This window comes from Octopus bimaculoides, chromosome 12, assembly GCF_046866305.1.
Source record: "Octopus bimaculoides isolate indiv1 chromosome 12, ASM4686630v1, whole genome shotgun sequence".
NCBI lineage: Eukaryota > Metazoa > Mollusca > Cephalopoda > Octopoda > Octopodidae > Octopus > Octopus bimaculoides.
Window position 1 is genome coordinate 9,655,136 of NC_142939.1, and position 20,000 is coordinate 9,675,135.

The 20,000-nt window shown below is 36.8% G+C and overlaps 1 protein-coding gene across 28 annotated transcripts in view; it reads right to left on the reverse strand.

Annotated features, from left to right (window-relative positions):
• Positions 1 to 20,000, reverse strand: part of LOC106876775 (uncharacterized) — a 105,183-nt gene that overhangs the window by 36,623 nt on the left and 48,560 nt on the right. For 10 of the 28 annotated variants that reach the window (XM_089360804.1, XM_052972096.2, XM_014925481.3 and 7 more), the window contains exons 2-3: positions 19,871 to 19,965; positions 766 to 893 (exon numbers count right to left, since the gene is read on the reverse strand). The exons of 4 other annotated variants lie outside the window; for them this stretch is intronic. Coding sequence is in view for 4 of the 24 variants with exons in the window: in XM_014925465.3 (XP_014780951.2) it covers positions 19,871 to 19,965 (95 nt within the window). In the remaining 20 variants the exon portion in view is untranslated. The remainder of the gene's footprint in view (positions 1 to 765; positions 894 to 19,870; positions 19,966 to 20,000) is intronic. 14 more of the 28 variants (XM_089360797.1, XM_014925469.3, XM_089360799.1 and 11 more) reach the window with 2 other exon arrangements.

Consider the following 20,000-nt stretch of genomic DNA (forward strand, 5'->3'; position numbering starts at 1 on the left):
GTGGGGTGGTGTCTTAAATAAGGGTGGGTGTGTGGGTGAGGGTCAAAACAAAGAGTTATTCTAATGACAAAACTGACCTGGAGACACAAAATTCTGGCTGTGTTTCAATAAGCATTATCTAGAATTAATTGGAATTCTCTCTGAATGAGATCGGAATTTTATTCACAGAAAGATAAGGAAATACCAACAGACACAAAATGAAAATGCCAAAGTGATTCTCTGAAAAACATTTGGTTTGGATCATTAATTTTTTGTGTGGTTTAATTACGTGTGTGTGTGTGTGTGTGTGTGTGTGTGTGTGTGTGTGTGTGTGTGTGTGAAATATATAAAGATTGTTGCTGGCACTCCCTCGCTTACGATGTCGAGGGTTCCAGTTGATCCGATCAACAGAACAGCCTGCTCATGAAATTAACGTGCAAGTGGCTGAGCACTCCACAGACACGTGTACCCTTAACATAGTTCTCGGGGATATTCAGCATGACACAGTGTGACAAGGCTAGCCCTTTTGAATTACAGGCACAACAGAAACAGGAAGAAAGTGTGAGAGAAAGTTGTGGTGAAAGAGTACAGCAGGGTTCGCCACCATCCCCTGCTGGAGCCTCGTGGAGCTTTAGATGTTTTTGATCAATAAACACCCACAACGCCTGGTCTGGGAATTGAAACTGCGATCCTATAACCGCGAGTCCGCTGCCCTAACCACTGGGCCATTGCGCCTCCACATTGTGTTCATAAATAAGGAAGAAATCTATAAAAAGATGATCATACCGGATTATCAGAGTGAGTTTCACAAACCAATGAAAGAGTTTTCAAGTGATTGCTGAACCTGCTAAAAATAACAGCTGGATTTTTCTTGATTTATGCTTTTGGGTAATGTAGCCAGGATTTAACTATTCCTGAAAAATATGAAGAGAAGGAAACAGATGGAATGGTTACACTTGAAATGCAATGATCATAGATCTGTTAAATTAGGAAAAACTTGGGTAGGAGAGGGGCTGAACAACAGCAACAACAACAACAGGTTTTATATCATTTATGTGAAGCACAAATATACAGCAAATAGAGGATGGAAAGAATCCAAGGTAACCTTTCCAAGATGGAGATGCAATGTCATGTCCCTGCAGGACTTTGCATCCACACACTTTCCATCTACTCAATTTTGCTCCCAACACTTGCTGAAGGGGCCATGCAATGGGATGGAACCCTGGTACTATGTATTTGAGAAGTGAACTTCTGAATTGTAAGAACGTGGTACAAAACAATCCAAGAACTCATTGTGCAAACTCTGAAGCGAAGGGAGATAACTCAATCAAATGTAAAGCATTTTTGTCAGATGTACCAGTTGATTTTTTGGTTAAGAAACTTGCTTCCCAGTGACATGGTTTCCGATTCAATCCCACTGCAGCACCTTGGGAAAGTGTCTTCTGCTACATCCGTGGGCCAACCAATGCCTTGTGAAAGAACTTGGTAAACAAAAAAAAAAACCCATTGCATAGGTGTATGTATGTGTATCTATATAAATATATATATATATATCATCATCATCATCATCATCGTTTAACGTCCACTTTCCATGCTAGCATGGGTTGGACGATATGACTGAGGACTGGTGAAACCGGATGGCAACACCAGGCTCCAATCTAAATTTGGCAGAGTTTCTACAGCTGGATGCCCTTCCTAACGCCAACCACTCAGAGAGTGTAGTTATATATATATATATATATATATACAGTCAGTAGTTCATATATCTGAAAAAGAAGCACACTCTAAAACATTAGAACAGTAATGTGCCTTTTAGGAAGTTAAAAGTTATGGCCACTCACAATGACCATTGGTTTCACACCTATAAAGTTCTTAGCAGTATAGGCGATTTGTCAGAGACAAATGGCTGAAAGAGCATAACCTCCCTAGAACTAGAGGAAGAAATACGTAACAGTCAGCTGGTTTTGTAAATAAAAAAATAATTGCCCATAGTATGGGATGGAGTTAGCGAGATGGAATTATCCCCCTTACATTGGCTCCAGCTATGGTAATATTCGAGGGAGCTATGGTGGGAATATTCAACAAATGGAGAATTCCAAGTCTGAAGTAGGAAATATTTTAGATGGGAGCATTGATTGAATACCTCTTTCCTGAAGTTTAAAAAGGTTTCTGGGTTAAACAAGCTTTTTAAAGGGCTGAGTGGGGCAAGAATCCTAAAAAACTCACTCAACCTGGGGACCTTTTTAAAGTCATCAGCAACGAAGGAGATGTCATACCTGTTCAGTATTTTCACATGGCTTGAAAGTCAATACTGTTGTCTACACAGAGAAGCTGGAGAAAGTAGTGAGGCCCTGCATAGTCAGAGAATACAATGGAAGACCATACATCTTCCAATGAGACTGTGCACTGTCTCATAAAGCTAAGACAACCCAAATATGGATGCATGCCAATCTCCATAATCACACTTTCCCAGATGCAAAGCCTCTTAGCTCACCAGACCTCAATCCACTGGACAATTACATATGGGGCATAGTTGAGAGAGGGGTCCACCAATACCCTCATAACACCATACACTCTCTTGAGGCCAACATAACCAGCACTATGTCCAACATTGATGAAGATCATCAGATTCGAGCATGTGAACACTTCCAGCCTCGTATTGAACGAAGCAGCATTTGGTGCTAACCCTGAATTCATTGAATAGGTGGCATAAAAGGTTTCTTAAGATTATTTCTACCAATTTGTTTTCAAATACAGATTTTCTTGGATGAGCTATGCATCTTTTTTCAAAATTCAAACAAACAACCCCAAAAAACTGACACACCCTGTATATATTATACTTAATCTGATTAGCACTATCTAATTCAAAAATGTCAACCAGGAAATCTTGAAGCAGTGACAAGCAGTAAAGCTTTTGCTTCCAACGACAAGAAATAACAAATCATCTTAGCTTTATTTTGCTATTTATATATCCAAATAGACAGCACATTGCATACAGCATATTGCAGCATATTGTCTACTCACACACACAAATATACAAATGCGGCGGAGGTGGTGGGGACAGTTGCTTCTGGTGGTGATTTATGTATATATTTATGCAAGTACAGAGGCTATACACAAATATAATTCTATTTTCTCCTAAACACTTAAGCTAATGTCTGCCACATATAATAACTTATATATCATTGGTATTTAAAAGTATTTAGGATTACATTATCTTGTGTATTGTTCTCAATGATTTTTTTGTTTTGTTTTTGAAGACAGGGTGTCGCAGATGATTTGGCTGCTATTTCTAGCAGGTCAGTTGACCTCCCATCAACTCCCCTCCAAGTATTACATACTCAAATGTATCGTTCGCTTTTTCTCAAGCTTGTGCTATATTAAAAGAGAACTTCTATATGGTCACCAGATCTGCTAGAAATACAAACCAAATCTTCAAATTACATCCTACCACCTTGAAAAAGAAAACAAATTGGTAGATATAATGTAGCACCGGTTTCACAGAACATAGTAAAAAGAAGGAATAGTCACAGCTGGAACACCTTTGAATATAGGTCTGCTCAATCAGGCTTTTAATCAAAGACTGCACACCTTGCTTGACCTGAATATAAACCCATAACTAAGTTTACGTAACAAATAAAATGAATAACAGTTTGCCTGTTTCAAATGCTGAAAACCGTTTCAGCTGTTCCAGTAATGCAAAAATTTCCATTCAATTAACCTTTTCCCAACCACAGCTGGTAATAACATCAAAAATTACATCACTTAGAGATACACTGACCCAAATTCTGTTGTTTTGCTTCTTTTTATTCGTATTTTTAACCTTTTGAATACAGATAATATAGTAGATATTATATATGGTAGCCATTAGCACAAGAAAACCAGTCTGGTTTAGGAGAAAATAGGATTATATTTGTGTATAACTGCTGTATTTGTGTGTGTGTGTGTGTGTGTGTGTGTGTGTGTGTGTGGGTGTGGGTGTGGGTGTGTGTGTGTGTGTGTGTGTGTGTGTGTGTGCATAATAAGCTACTGCGTGCAATTTGGATGTATAAATACCAAAACCAAGTGTAGATAATATATTCTTTCTTCTTATTTATTTTTGTTCGATGTGAAAGCATTACTGTCTCTCACTGGTCCAAGTTTCCATGGATGCATTTCTCAGTTAGACAGGGCTAACCTGCATGCACGCATGCACACACACACATACACTGAACAATAATTCAGATTACGAAGAACAGAGGATGATAGAAGGTAAATCAGACCATCCAATCATTTCAAGCAGGTAACTCAAAAAGGCAGAGCTTCTATGTCTACAATGCTTAGCAACCAACTTGAATAGTAAAGTGTTGTGGAAATGTGTGCATTGAAAAGGGGCCTCACTCTCCAGTCTACTCTTTTTGCAATCCTGACACATGTCAGATTACTGAAGATCCCAAAGAGTGTGTAGAACTTGTTGCTTAATTCTATGCTGCCAGAGTCTTAGTAACACTCAGTAAAACCTTTGACAATCCCTAACCAGTTATCTATTAGGTTGAGGAATAATTCATGAGTGTTTATTTCGAATTTAAAAATGCATGCAGGAATAAAATGCATTGGCAAAATGTTCTATGTTATTTAAAAGAAAATTTTTTGCTCTACAAGACAATGTGTTTTGATTTTATAATTTAATTGATTTTTGTGTATTTTCAGATCATTAAAATGGAATGTCAAGTAGACAAAACTGAGCATTTTTGCCACCGTTTGCTTTTTGCATTTAATCGAGGTATTAAGCCTGCCAAAGCTGCTCATGAGGTTTGTGCTGTGTATGGAGAAGGAGCAATGCCTCAATGTACCACCTGCCATTGGTTTTTCATATTTCAAAAATGGGAATTTTAACCTCAAAGATGGATCACACACTGGTTGACCAATTGAGTTCGATGAAGAGCAATTGAATCAACTTCTTCACGAAAATCCACATCAAACAACCAGAGAATTGGTGGAGCAGAGGAATTGTGATAAAAAACTATGTTGAACCACCTTTCCCTCAACGGGCAAGGTTAAGAAACTTGGCTCTTGGATGCCACACACTTTGAGTGAAAACAAGAAAAATCTACACCCCACAATCACCACCAGATTGCTCGCTCGACATCACTCAACACATGGTTACAAACAACGTTTTCTTTACCGCATTGTTACTGGCAATGAAAAATGGTGCTTTCTCATTAACATGAAGCAGCAAAAAGAATGGGTCAGCCCTGACAAACAGGCAACTCTGTGATCAAAACAAGACCTTCATCCTCAAAAGACCATATTGTATGTATAGCGGGACTGGGAAGGAATGATTCATCACAAACTGCTTGAGTGCAACCAAACACTCAATGTGGAGCTCTACATTCAATAACTGCACCGACTTAATGAAGCAATTCAGCAAAAAAGATGGAATAGGCGAAATGGCATTCTTCTGCAACATGATAATGCCCATCCTCACTTCGCCAATGAGACTGAAACCACGATTCAAAAACTCAAATGGGAAGAACTGCCTCATCCTCCATACTCTCCAGACTTGACGCCATCAGATTTTCATCTCTTTCGACTGCTTTCAAACGTTTCTGGTGGAAAATCTCTCGTTGAAATATTAGCAAGAGACCGAAAGTGCTGATTGCTTCCTAGCAACTAAGGAATCCATTGATTTTGACTAGCAAGCGTGCTACGTAGTAAAAATGACAATTCTGGGAAAATACGCCATATCAATTGTTGTTGGGTTGACTTCAGTGGAAAATATTGGCAGTAAATTGCAGGTACAATATCAGATTATGAAAGTAAATGGTTACAAACATTTACAGACATATCTCTGTGATCTTTGGTTTGTTCTTTATTTGACTGGCATTACCATAACTAGAACTGTGAGGGGAAGAACTACTGCTCCATTAATTCTTCTCCGATGCCAATCCATTATCTAACTGCTGCTCTCAATCTTTTCATTCATTACAACTTAACATGCTATGTTTCTAAAAACCACAAAGAAACATCAACAACAATAGAATTCCTGTCCGTTTAATATGGGCAAAGCTATCAAAGAGATGCATGTGTTATAAATCACAAGGATATAAACAGTAATTAGATTTTTATAACTGCCTTCAGTGTAACAGTTTTCATCTGATTGTATAATGAAAGCTAAAGTTGAATTCATACTATTTACTTTTATGCGATCAAAGAACTTCAATTCAGAGAAAAACAATAAAATAAAAAAATAAATAAAAACTTAAAATAAACGGATGACATGAAAAAGCAATTTTTTTTTTTAATTAACATATTTACTAACCAATAATAGATCTGTAATCCACAACATATTTGAGGGAAAACTGAACTCAGAGAGGGTTAAAATAATTAGCAGGAACAGAACAGCTAAGAAGAACTGACAAGAAACAATAGCAGAACAGAACAGATAAGAAGAACTGACAAGAAACAATAGCAGAACAGAACAGATAAGAAGAACTGACAAGAAACAATAGCAGAACAGAACAGATAAGAAAAACTGACAAGAAACAATAGCAGAACAGAACAGATAAGAAAAACTGACAAGAAACAATAGCAGAACAGAACAGCTAAGAAGAACTGACAAGAAACAATAGCAGAACAGAGCAGATAAGAAGAACTGACAAGAAACAATAGCAGAACAGAACAGCTAAGAAGAACTGACAAGAAACAATAGCAGAACAGAACAGATAAGAAGAACTGACAAGAAACAATAGCAGAACAGAACAGCTAAGAAGAACTGACAAGAAACAATAGCAGAACAGAACAGATAAGAAGAACTGACAAGAAACAATAGCAGAACAGAGCAGATAAGAAGAACTGACAAGAAACAATAGCAGAACAGAACAGCTAAGAAGAACTGACAAGAAACAATAGCAGAACAGAACAGATAAGAAGAACTGACAAGAAACAATAGCAGAACAGAACAGATAAGAAGAACTGACAAGAAACAATAGCAGAACAGAACAGATAAGAAAAACTGACAAGAAACAATAGCAGAACAGAGCAGATAAGAAGAACTGACAAGAAACAATAGCAGAACAGAACAGCTAAGAAGAACTGACAAGAAACAATAGCAGAACAGAACAGATAAGAAGAACTGACAAGAAACAATAGCAGAACAGAACAGCTAAGAAGAACTGACAAGAAACAATAGCAGAACAGAACAGATAAGAAGAACTGACAAGAAACAATAGCAGAACAGAGCAGATAAGAAGAACTGACAAGAAACAATAGCAGAACAGAACAGCTAAGAAGAACTGACAAGAAACAATAGCAGAACAGAACAGATAAGAAGAACTGACAAGAAACAATAGCAGAACAGAACAGATAAGAAGAACTGACAAGAAACAATAGCAGAACAGAACAGATAAGAAAAACTGACAAGAAACAATAGCAGAACAGAACAGATAAGAAAAACTGACAAGAAACAATAGCAGAACAGAACAGCTAAGAAGAACTGACAAGAAACAATAGCAGAACAGAGCAGATAAGAAGAACTGACAAGAAACAATAGCAGAACAGAACAGCTAAGAAGAACTGACAAGAAACAATAGCAGAACAGAACAGATAAGAAGAACTGACAAGAAACAATAGCAGAACAGAACAGCTAAGAAGAACTGACAAGAAACAATAGCAGAACAGAACAGATAAGAAGAACTGACAAGAAACAATAGCAGAACAGAGCAGATAAGAAGAACTGACAAGAAACAATAGCAGAACAGAACAGCTAAGAAGAACTGACAAGAAACAATAGCAGAACAGAACAGATAAGAAGAACTGACAAGAAACAATAGCAGAACAGAACAGATAAGAAAAACTGACAAGAAACAATAGCAGAACAGAACAGATAAGAAAAACTGACAAGAAACAATAGCAGAACAGAACAGATAAGTAAAACTGACAAGAAACAATAGCAGAACAGAACAGATAAGAAGAACTGACAAGAAACAATAGCAGAACAGAACAGATAAGAAAAACTGACAAGAAACAATAGCAGAACAGAACAGATAAGAAGAACTGACAAGAAACAATAGCAGAACAGAACAGATAAGAAAAACTGACAACAAACAATAGCAGAACAGAACAGATAAGAAGAACTGACAAGAAACAATAGCAGAACAGAACAGCTAAGAAGAACTGACAAGAAACAATAGCAGAACAGAACAGATAAGAAGAACTGACAAGAAACAATAGCAGAACAGAACAGATAAGAAAAACTGACAAGAAGCAATAGCAGAACAGAACAGATAAGAAAAACTGACAAGAAACAATAGCAGAACAGAACAGATAAGAAAAACTGACAAGAAACAATAGCAGAACAGAACAGCTAAGAAGAACTGACAAGAAACAATAGCAGAACAGAACAGATAAGAAGAACTGACAAGAAACAATAGCAGAACAGAACAGATAAGAAAAACTGACAAGAAACAATAGCAGAACAGAACAGATAAGAAGAACTGACAAGAAACAATAGCAGAACAGAACAGATAAGAAGAACTGACAAGAAACAATAGCAGAACAGAACAGATAAGAAGAACTGACAAGAAACAATAGCAGAACAGAACAGATAAGAAGAACTGACAAGAAACAATAGCAGAACAGAACAGATAAGAAGAACTGACAAGAAACAATAGCAGAACAGAACAGCTAAGAAGAACTGACAAGAAACAATAGCAGAACAGAACAGATAAGAAGAACTGACAAGAAACAATAGCAGAACAGAACCGATAAGAAAAACTGACAAGAAACAATAGCAGAACAGAACAGATAAGAAAAACTGACAAGAAACAATAGCAGAACAGAACAGATAAGAAAAACTGACAAGAAACAATAGCAGAACAGAACAGCTAAGAAGAACTGACAAGAAACAATAGCAGAACAGAACAGATAAGAAGAACTGACAAGAAACAATAGCAGAACAGAACAGATAAGAAAAACTGACAAGAAACAATAGCAGAACAGAACAGATAAGAAGAACTGACAAGAAACAATAGCAGAACAGAACAGCTAAGAAGAACTGACAAGAAACAATAGCAGAACAGAACAGATAAGAAGAACTGACAAGAAACAATAGCAGAACAGAACAGATAAGAAAAACTGACAAGAAACAATAGCAGAACAGAACAGATAAGAAAAACTGACAAGAAACAATAGCAGAACAGAACAGCTAAGAAGAACTGACAAGAAACAATAGCAGAACAGAACAGATAAGAAGAACTGACAAGAAACAATAGCAGAACAGAACAGATAAGAAAAACTGACAAGAAACAATAGCAGAACAGAACAGATAAGAAAAACTGACAAGAAACAATAGCAGAACAGAACAGATAAGAACTGACAAGAAACAATAGCAGAACAGAACAGATAAGAAGAACTGACAAGAAACAATAGCAGAACAGAACAGATAAGAAAAACTGACAAGAAACAATAGCAGAACAGAACAGATAAGAAAAACTGACAAGAAACAATAGCAGAACAGAACAGCTAAGAAGAACTGACAAGAAACAATAGCAGAACAGAACAGATAAGAAGAACTGACAAGAAACAATAGCAGAACAGAACAGATAAGAAAAACTGACAAGAAACAATAGCAGAACAGAACAGATAAGAAAAACTGACAAGAAACAATAGCAGAACAGAACAGCTAAGAAGAACTGACAAGAAACAATAGCAGAACAGAACAGATAAGAAGAACTGACAAGAAACAATAGCAGAACAGAACAGATAAGAAGAACTGACAAGAAACAATAGCAGAACAGAACAGCTAAGAAGAACTGACAAGAAACAATAGCAGAACAGAACAGATAAGAACTGACAAGAAACAATAGCAGAACAGAACAGATAAGAAGAACTGACAAGAAACAATAGCAGAACAGAACCGATAAGAAAAACTGACAAGAAACAATAGCAGAACAGAACAGATAAGAAAAACTGACAAGAAACAATAGCAGAACAGAACAGCTAAGAAGAACTGACAAGAAACAATAGCAGAACAGAGCAGATAAGAAGAACTGACAAGAAACAATAGCAGAACAGAACAGCTAAGAAGAACTGACAAGAAACAATAGCAGAACAGAACAGCTAAGAAGAACTGACAAGAAACAATAGCAGAACAGAACAGCTAAGAAGAACTGACAAGAAACAATAGCAGAACAGAACAGATAAGAAGAACTGACAAGAAACAATAGCAGAACAGAGCAGATAAGAAGAACTGACAAGAAACAATAGCAGAACAGAACAGCTAAGAAGAACTGACAAGAAACAATAGCAGAACAGAACAGATAAGAAGAACTGACAAGAAACAATAGCAGAACAGAAAGAAATTTGAAATTTGAGGCTCATCATACAAACAAAAATGATATTTTTGCACCTCTAAGCATGAAAATTCAATTTTCTGTAAATTTAATTCTTAACTTTTTGGAAATTATCTTCCTTCTTTCAGAATTACCTGCAATTGTCAGGTTTTCGTTTTTGTTTCTGTCTCTAAGAGGTAAATTTCAAACCATTAAGAATTTTTCTTTTTTCTTATGCCAGTTCATTATTTTTTTTATATCACATATCATATCACCACCTACTTGAACACAATGACTATACTTTGTTAGCTGAAGTTTCACATATATACATGCATCTTTTACTAGTTTCAGTTCAGGCCATGCTGGGGCACTACCTTGAAGGTTTTAGTCAAATAAACCAACACCAGTTTACAAGCAATGGCAGGGGGATGCAACAAACACAAACACATACATACATGCATATATATATATATATATATATATATATATATATGTTGTTGTACTTGGGGATGGTCATATTGCCAGTTTAGCCAATAAAAACACACGCACTGTATATTTGGTGTTAATTTTTTTTTTTTCTTTTTTTTTTTTCAGCTTTATATTACATTAATCTTAATCTTAATCTTATTTCGGCCAGAGTTCTTTCGTCACACTTCTGTGACCTCATCAGTGGTCCTTTGTTTCCTTCTTTCTTATGTGTGTCTCACCTTGCTAACTATCAGCCATTTTGTATTTTGTATTCCTATTGTATGTGTCTACGCATGCGTGTCCTTCAATGTGTCTGTGTCTTTTGTAAGTGCATATATATATATATATATATATATATATGCACATATATATTAATATCTGTATGTGTGGGTGTGCATGCATATATATATATATATATATATATATATGCATATGAAAAGATTGATGACCAAACATGATTTCACAGAAGACTGTAAATGAACGACAGGGATAAGAACATTTAGATTCATAAAGAAAACCTGAAACCAAGACGAGTGGAAAAGATTAGTAACAAAATTCAGATGCCACAATGGCAGAAATGCTGTTCTGTTGAATCTGGTAGCAGGTAATATCCAACAATGAAGAACTCTTTTCTCCTGCTGGAAATAATTACCATATTTTCTGGCATACAAGATGACATAGTATATAATGTAAACATTCAAACATCGTCATTATTTTCCCAAATCCTGCTGCATTTCACATGGAATTTTAAATCCTCCAAAGTCAACTTTGTGTGGAAATCAACTAACCATTTTTGCCTGTGAATTTGGGGTCTGAAAAATTTGACGTGTATGCTGGGAACTACAGTATATCAGTTTGGACCTAATTGTACAATGAAATCTCTTGGAAATTTTAATATAAGGGACATATTGTCTCTGAACTTTTAGGATTTCATATTTTTAGGTTGTATCATATTTTTTTCTTCAAAACTGAAGAATACAGCTGCAGCATCTTTGGCAATAAACACATCCCTTATGTATATCAGATGATTGATGGTTCTTCACTGACTCTTAAATATCAGTGAGAATAATATTTTATTCAATAAACCAGACCAGTCCATCATTAATCATTTATTCAAAAGTATTTTACATAAGTAGTTTGACTGATAAGAGATTGGCCTGTAACTGAAAGGGAATCAGTATGATGGCTTCTTGGTTTTGGTCTGGTGGAAATAATGATAGATTCCTTCTAAGGAAGAGGATAATAATATCTTTCAGATCAGATGGGTTAAAGAAAAATAAAAGAAGTTTACTTATTTCATATTGCAATTTGGAGACAATACAGGCTTCCAACAAGCCAATTCCTGATTCATTACAGTTCTGGTGGCAAGAATGACAAGGAAGCATCTATAACTCAGAGGCCTTCATGCAAACAGCATCTGTTTTTTGCCAATGTTTACATCTTTCATTGATATTTACCGCCTTTAGCAATATACAGTGACAGACAGACAGATAGAGAGAGAGAGAGGGAGGAACAGAGACAGAAGGAGAGAGAGGGAGGAACAGAGACAGAAGGAGAGAGAGGGAGGAACAGAGACAGAAGGAGAGAGACAGAGACACACACACACATACACACATAGACACAACAGCCATCTTCTAGCTTCCATCAACCAAATCCATGTCTGGAACAATAGCAAAAGACACTTGCCCAAGGTGCTGCACAGTGGGGCTGAACCCAAGACCACATGGTTGGGAAGCAAACGTCTTAATTACACACCCATGAATGATATTAAATGCTTCTCCCCAATTAAGTAAAGTGGAGATGATGTTAATGTTATGGCAGGTTGCTTTGTGCTTTCAAAGACCAGTTAAAGAAAAAAATCCTTTTCTTGAAAAACAGTTTAGGATGGGTGACAGGAAAAGCATCCGGTTGTAAAATCCTTCCTTAATAACTTTTATGGTTATATAGAAAAATGGATGTTAAATGAATGAATATACATACAAAGGGCATTCTATTAACTTTCACACACAAGATGTTGGTCAATCAAAGATAAAAGTAAAAGAAACTTGCTGAAGGAGTTGTACAATGAAACTGAACCCAAAGCATCTAGGTTGCAAAACAAGGTCCACAACTGCCCTGTGATGCCCCACCAGGTTATTGGAAAATGTTGGGTACCATGTAAAAAGCACCCAGTCCGATCTGTAAAGTGATTGATGTCAGAAAGGGCATCTAGTCTTAAAAAACCCTTACCAAAGCAGACCTTGCCGGTGCTGGTGCCACTTTGGTTGGTGCTGGGAATGGTATATAACCATAAAAAGAAACATGCAAAAGTAGGCAGTGGAATTCGGCGCAGTCCTCCAGCATATCACTTCCTGTCAAACCATACAACCCATGCCAGCATGGTGGACAGATGTTAAATGATGATAATGATGATGATGATGATGATGATGATGATGATGATGATGATGATGATGATGATGAGGATGATGATGATGAAGAAGAACATAATGCTACCATCTCACAGATAGATTTTTTGAGTGATATTGTTCAAAGGAAACTGAAAGGTTGTATTGTTCTCTATTATTTGAATCAAAATTTTGCCATGTATTTTTATTCTTGCATTTTTTTTTTCTCTGTTGAAACAGAGGAAAACAATTGCTTGATGAAGAGTTTTAACTAACTATTTTATCTAGTTTATTTCATAGGCTATGGGCTATGATTAATAACATGGGTCCATTTTTGTGATATTTTTTCAACAAGATTTACTGTCCTTATGTTTAAACTAGTTTTTAATTTTCATTTCATATCATGTTTTATACTTTATTTAAAAAGCGATATTACTCAGCATAAAACAACAATAGCTTGCTTTTCATAGATTCTGATATCATAGAATCTAATAATGTAATATCTCATTAAACATTACATAATCTTCACTTCAGAATATATATATATATCATCATCATCATCATCATCATTATCATCATTTAATGTCCGCTTTCCATGCTAGCATGGGTTGGATGATTTGACTGAGGACTGGCAAGCCAGAAGGCTGCACCAGGCTCCAATCTGATTTGGCAGAGTTTCTACAGCTGGATGCCCTTCCTAACGCCAACCACTCCGAGAGTGTAGTGGGTGTTTTTATGCGCCACCGGCACGAGGGCCAGTCACACGGTACTGGCAATGGCCACGCTCAAAAAGGTGTTTTTTACGTGCCACCTGCACGGGAGCCAGTCCAGCAGCACTATATATATATATATATATATATATATATATATATATATATATAATACATATATAATTTAGAGAAAAAACAACTATTAACAAATTCAACGATGAAAAATGTCATTCAAAACATATAGAAAAATAAATATATTAATAAGTTTCAAAATATATTCTTTTCTAGATGGTATAGGAATATCCTTCAAAGATGAATTCCAAAATAGATGTTCTATCTTACCTGTAAGTTCCATAACTAACGAAATTGGAGTTAATACAATCAATAAACGTTAGTTATAAATAGAAATAGAAATATTATAATAATATTAGGGAATACAATTCCATATATATATATATATATATATATATATATATAGTGCCCAAGATGTCATGCAGTGGAACTGAACCCCAAGCTACATGGTTAAGAAGTAAATTTCTTACTACACAGCCACACCTGCACCTATGTAGAATTGATTTTTTTACAGAAATATAAGTGAAGCATCATAAATTCTGTCACCAGGGATACAGGTGTTACAGTGTCCATTATTGAAATTTTTGAAGTTATTGAAATTATATTTTTTTTAAATTTCTTATATGTTAATAAAACATTAGAAATAATATTTTTAAGTAGGAGATTTAGTTTTGTTAAGCTGATCAATAAATTTCAGCAGTTCTAATAGATTATTTATCATTACCATTCTGGATTTGATGTTAGTGAAACAAGATTCTTTGACTCTGTCACGGTTAAAATCCTTGTTTTTCTTTTCTAAGAAGTTTAAATATCTCAGGACTGTATTCATGAGTGATGGAAGGCAGAGGGCTGAATTAGATGTTAGAATTACAGGTGCTTGCAGACACACGAACTTGCTTCAGCAATTCAAAGCACGAAAAAATGTTTCTGAAAGTCCTACAGTAACTTCCAAGACCTTGGCAGTCTACAGGTGCAAATCAGTGAATGACTTTGATAAAGTCAATCCAGATTTGCCCCTCATAGGTATTTCCCATTAATAAATATGTCACAAACACATTTTAACCAACCTGAAGTTCACACACACACATATATGGAGTGAGAGAGAGGGGGGAGACAGACAAACAGACAAACAGACAAACAGATTGATTTGGATGAGTTATTTTGCTGATATTTTCTGTTTTATCTAGTTATATTCTAGGAATGTTGTACAAGTAATAAAATCAAGCATTAAGTGCAGTTTGCTTGTGCAAATTTATGGCAATAATGATTCTTTCAGAATATAATAATTTTGATTTCAACACAGTTTTGGATTAAAATTTATGCTGAACGAATTCCGTTTTGTACTTATGCGGGAAAGTGAACAAATATGTTCGTTTGAACTTGTTGGATTTATTTCTCAATGATGTAAATCAGACACAATTTGAAAAGAAAGAAAAGACTTCTCTTACAGTTGGTATATAATATATTCCTTGAGATATGCATTTACTAGTGGCATCACCTTCTGCTCCAGCATTGCCAACAGAACTAAATTTCTCTCTGCAACAGAGTCTTTGAATGGACAAATGGATGACACTTGAAACATTTTAAAGGATTATAAATATATGGCTCAACCTTTAAATTGTAATATCCAATTCAGAATTCTTTAGGGAGAGCCAGCGTCTCAAATGTCAGCAATAAGGCATTTATGAGAATCTTCTTTTCTTTCCTTTCTTTTTGTGAAAGAGAACTTTCAACAGATGCTAAGCCTTGCAAAGTAAGTTTTTTTTTCCATTTTTATCTCTTCTTCATTCACAGATTGAAAGACTGGAGATGTCCACTTGATCTTTACCGAAGTTTAATGGTGAGTCACTTTCACTTTTGAAGTTCGCCATATTCACACACATACACACACACACACACACACACACACACACACATGCACACTCACATTTTCTTTTGTCCACCATCTTTGCTATTTTCCATGAATATCTGGTCATAATATTATTTATTTGTCTAACCTCCCTCCCCCCGGTCCCACCTCTAACGTCTGTTAAACCTGTCTCTCATTAAACAAATGGATAACATTTAGAAAAATATTCATGTTCTTCATGTTCATGTCCTCTATAGTGTTAAGTATAGGAAATTTTAGATGCCAGCATCTTTACTAGAAAATATTGAGCTAAAAAAACGGCGATGTCTGCTGCCATTCCTTGTCAACAAATTATTCTTTAAGTGTTGTGCTTCCAAAGGCATATGAAACTAGAAAAAAATCCATTACTTGAAAAAGTGATAAGTGTAAACAACAGGAAGTGCATCTGGCTGCAAAATAAAAATCCCACAATAATTTGTACTCATCCGAGCCATGCAAACATGAAGGAAAAAAATGAACGTAAAATTAACAAACAAATGATTAAGCTTGAAAATGTTCCTCACTATCTGATCCTTTCTTCTGGTACAGCCTTTACTGAAAAGGCCTATGATTAAAGGCATTCAGGCTGTGACCACCACATTCATTTTTAGAAATACATTGTTGTTGTTGTTGGCACTTCGTCGCTTACGACGTCGAGGGTTCCAGTTGATCCGATCAACGGAACAGCCTGCTCGTGAAATTAACATGCAAGTGGCTGCGCACTCCACAGACACGTGTACCCTTAACGTAGTTCTCGGGGAGATTCAGTATGACACAGAGTGACAAGGCTGGCCCTTTGAAATACAGGTACAACAGAAACAGGAAGAAAGAGTGAGAGAAAGTTGTGGTGAAAGAGTACAGCAGGGTTCGCCACCATCCCCTGCCGGAGCCTCGTAGAGCTTTAGGTGTTTTCGCTCAATAAACACTCACAACGCCCGGTCTGGGAATCGAAACCACGATCCTATGACCGCGAGTCCGCTGCCCTAACCACTGGACCATTGCACCTCCACAAAAATACATTAGCCAGTGTGAACCCACCCTCTTTTAACATATTTACAGCAACTGGAACGTGTTGGGTTCCAGTGGATCCAATCAAAGGAACAGCCTGCTTGGGAAATTAATGTACAAATGGCTGAGTACACCACAAGCACTATGAATATTATCCAAGCCCCTCATTCTCAGTCTCACCCTAGGTCTCCTGTCAGTTGGCTCAGCTTGAAGAATTCATCTTGTGATTCTTTCTTGTGACATTCTAATAACAAACTTGTAGAACAGGAGCTGTGACCACTTGACAGTAATGATCAAGAAATAGCAGTCAAATCTTCCACAAATTACATCCTCCAAACAATTAAAGTTAGAGAAAATCTAGATGGTCATGGCTGGAGTGCTTTTGATAAACGCCTGCTCTATCAGGAACTTTGGGTTAAACAACAATTACTAAAATCAATAGAAAGAGTTAAAAGAGTCTTCATGTGGTCACTCAACCTGCAAGAAGCAACAGCTAGATCTCCCTCAAAACTCCCCACACCAAATAGTCTTAGAAAAGAACACAATGGATGCTGTGGAGCTGGATTCCTTGCTCATGGGCAAAGGTGAAGTGGTCATGGGTGGAATGTCTTTGATTAATGCCTGCTTGACCAGGACTGATTTGTGGCTAAACAACAACAAAAACAACAACTACCACCCCCAAGCACCACCACCACCACCACCACCATAACTATCATCATCATCATCATTGTCATGAATCATTCCTCTTTGTTCTCTATGTGTTAAAAGAGTAATCTACTCCTCCATCCATCATCCATCAACACAACTGGCCCGACTCCACACCACCACCACCACCGCCGCCGCCACCCTACAACGTATTCTGGGAGAGAACATATCGGACACGTCGATATATCAGACACATCATATATAATTATACTCACAGTGCTAAGGAACTTAATTAACTTAATAAAATGACAGCCAATAGTTAATTGTTTTAAATTACAGAGCTTGCGAAAAGAGTGAAAAAAAACTCTGTGTGTATGAGAGAGAGAGAGCGAGAGAGAGAGAGGGGAACAGACTGAAAGAGAGAGACAGAGAGAGAGAAACAGAGTGAGAGAGAGAAACAGAGTGAGAGAGAGACAGGGAGAGACAGAGAGGTCCATGGTGTAAAAGTTTACACGGACAACAAGCTGCTGCCGCTGCTGTTGTTGTTGTCAAATATTGGATGGAAAATATAACTTTTGTTGACCACTGATCACATGGATCTGTTTGTATACAGAACCTGCATGTACTCACACATGTGCAGATATGTATGAGGCAACTTGGCAATCATTAGAGCAGTCATGAAGAAAATGCAGCCCAGCAAGCCACATGTGGCCTGCAGGGCTTTCAGAATGGCCTAACATAAAATTATCTTGAATTTTTTTTCAGTACTGCAGCCTGTCTGACAATCAGCCATGTCTCATGCAGCCCATTTCTCAGGAAAAAGTTGACCATGTCTGTGTCAGAATATCAGAAGAAATGCAAGGCGGTGAGCTGGCAGAAACATTAGCACACCGGGTGAAATGCTTAGCGGTATCTTGTCTGTTTTTACGTTCTGAGTTCAAATTCTGCTGAGGTCAACTTTGCCTTTCATCCTTTCGGGGGTCGATAAATTAAGTACCAGTTGTATACTGGGGTTGATCAAATCGACTGGCCCACTTCCAAAAACTTTCAGGCCTTGTGCCTAAAATAGAAAAGAATATTGGAAGAAATGCATTGTGAGATATATTCTTCTGGCTCCTTATCTGTTCTGAGTTCAAATCCTACCAAGGTTCAACATTGTCTATCATCTTCTCAGGTTCAATAAGTAAAATACCAGGCAAGAGAAATAAACTGGTGGAATCATTTGAGCATCAGACAAGATACTGTGTCATATTTTGTTCCGGCCGTTTAGGTTTTGATTTCAAATCCTTGCAGTGGACTTAATCGATTAACATTCAAATCATTCTATCAAATGTGATGCTTATTTATTCACTGTTTTGAATAAATCATGGATTATCTTGTAACTTCAAGATTCCAGTGATGCGGAGTGGCTGTGTGGTAAGTAGCTTGCTTACCAACCACATGGTCCCGGGTTCAGTCCCACTGCGTGGCATCTTGGGCAAGTGTCTTCTACCATAGCCTCGAGCCGACCAAAGCCTTGTGAGTGGATTTGGTAGACGGAAACTGAAAGAAGCCTGTCGTATATATGTATATATATATGTGTTTGTATGTCTGTATTTGTCCCCCCAACATCGCTTGACAACCGATGCTGGTGTGTTTATGTCCCCGTAACTTAGCGGTTCGGCAAAAGAGACCGATAGAATAAGTACTAGGCTTCCAAAGAATAAGTCCCGGGTTCGATTTGCTCGACTAAAGGCGGTGCTCCAGCATGGACACAGTCAAAAGACTGAAACAAGTAAACGAGTAAAGAGTAAAGAGTATTCATTCAATCAAGAATACAAATGGCAGAAATGGGATTCCTCCAAGAAATCTCTGGGATAATGTTACTTGACAGGGTACATAGCTTGGAGATCAAGAAGGCTGTTGAGGTTGAGATGCTACCTCTTGGCATTGAGAAGTCACGGTTCCGGTACTATGGACATGTAATTAGAATGTTACAAGAAAGAATTGCAAGATGAATTTGTCAAGCTAGAACGGCGGGCCGGAAATCTAAGGGTAGATCAAATATGGAATGGTGGAAGAATATGCACAATCTCAGCTGGTCACACTAAAGAATCCAGCCAGAAAATGTAATGACAATTGTTTCTGATATGACCTCATGGAGAAGATACCTGAAGACTCTATCCCTATGACCTCCCCAGGAATAATGGGTAGGAAAGATGGATTGATGTAATACTAAAGAAAATACAATGTATATTATACATGAGATATTTTATCTGAGACATCATAGCCTATAAGAGGGGGTGCGCATTATACATGAGTACATATTATACATGAGTAACTACTATATTCGATGCCAAGAAAATGGAACAGAGTATATTGACTCTGCAAGGCTTTTAGGAAACTAATATATTTTTTTATATTTACCTCCATTTTCTTATGTATAGACATCCTCCTATTTTCTTTACCATTTTCCTCATTCTTTCGTTTCTCCCAAGAAATACAAGCCGACCAACCATACACTGATAAAAACACACAATTATGGATTTAGTCTAAA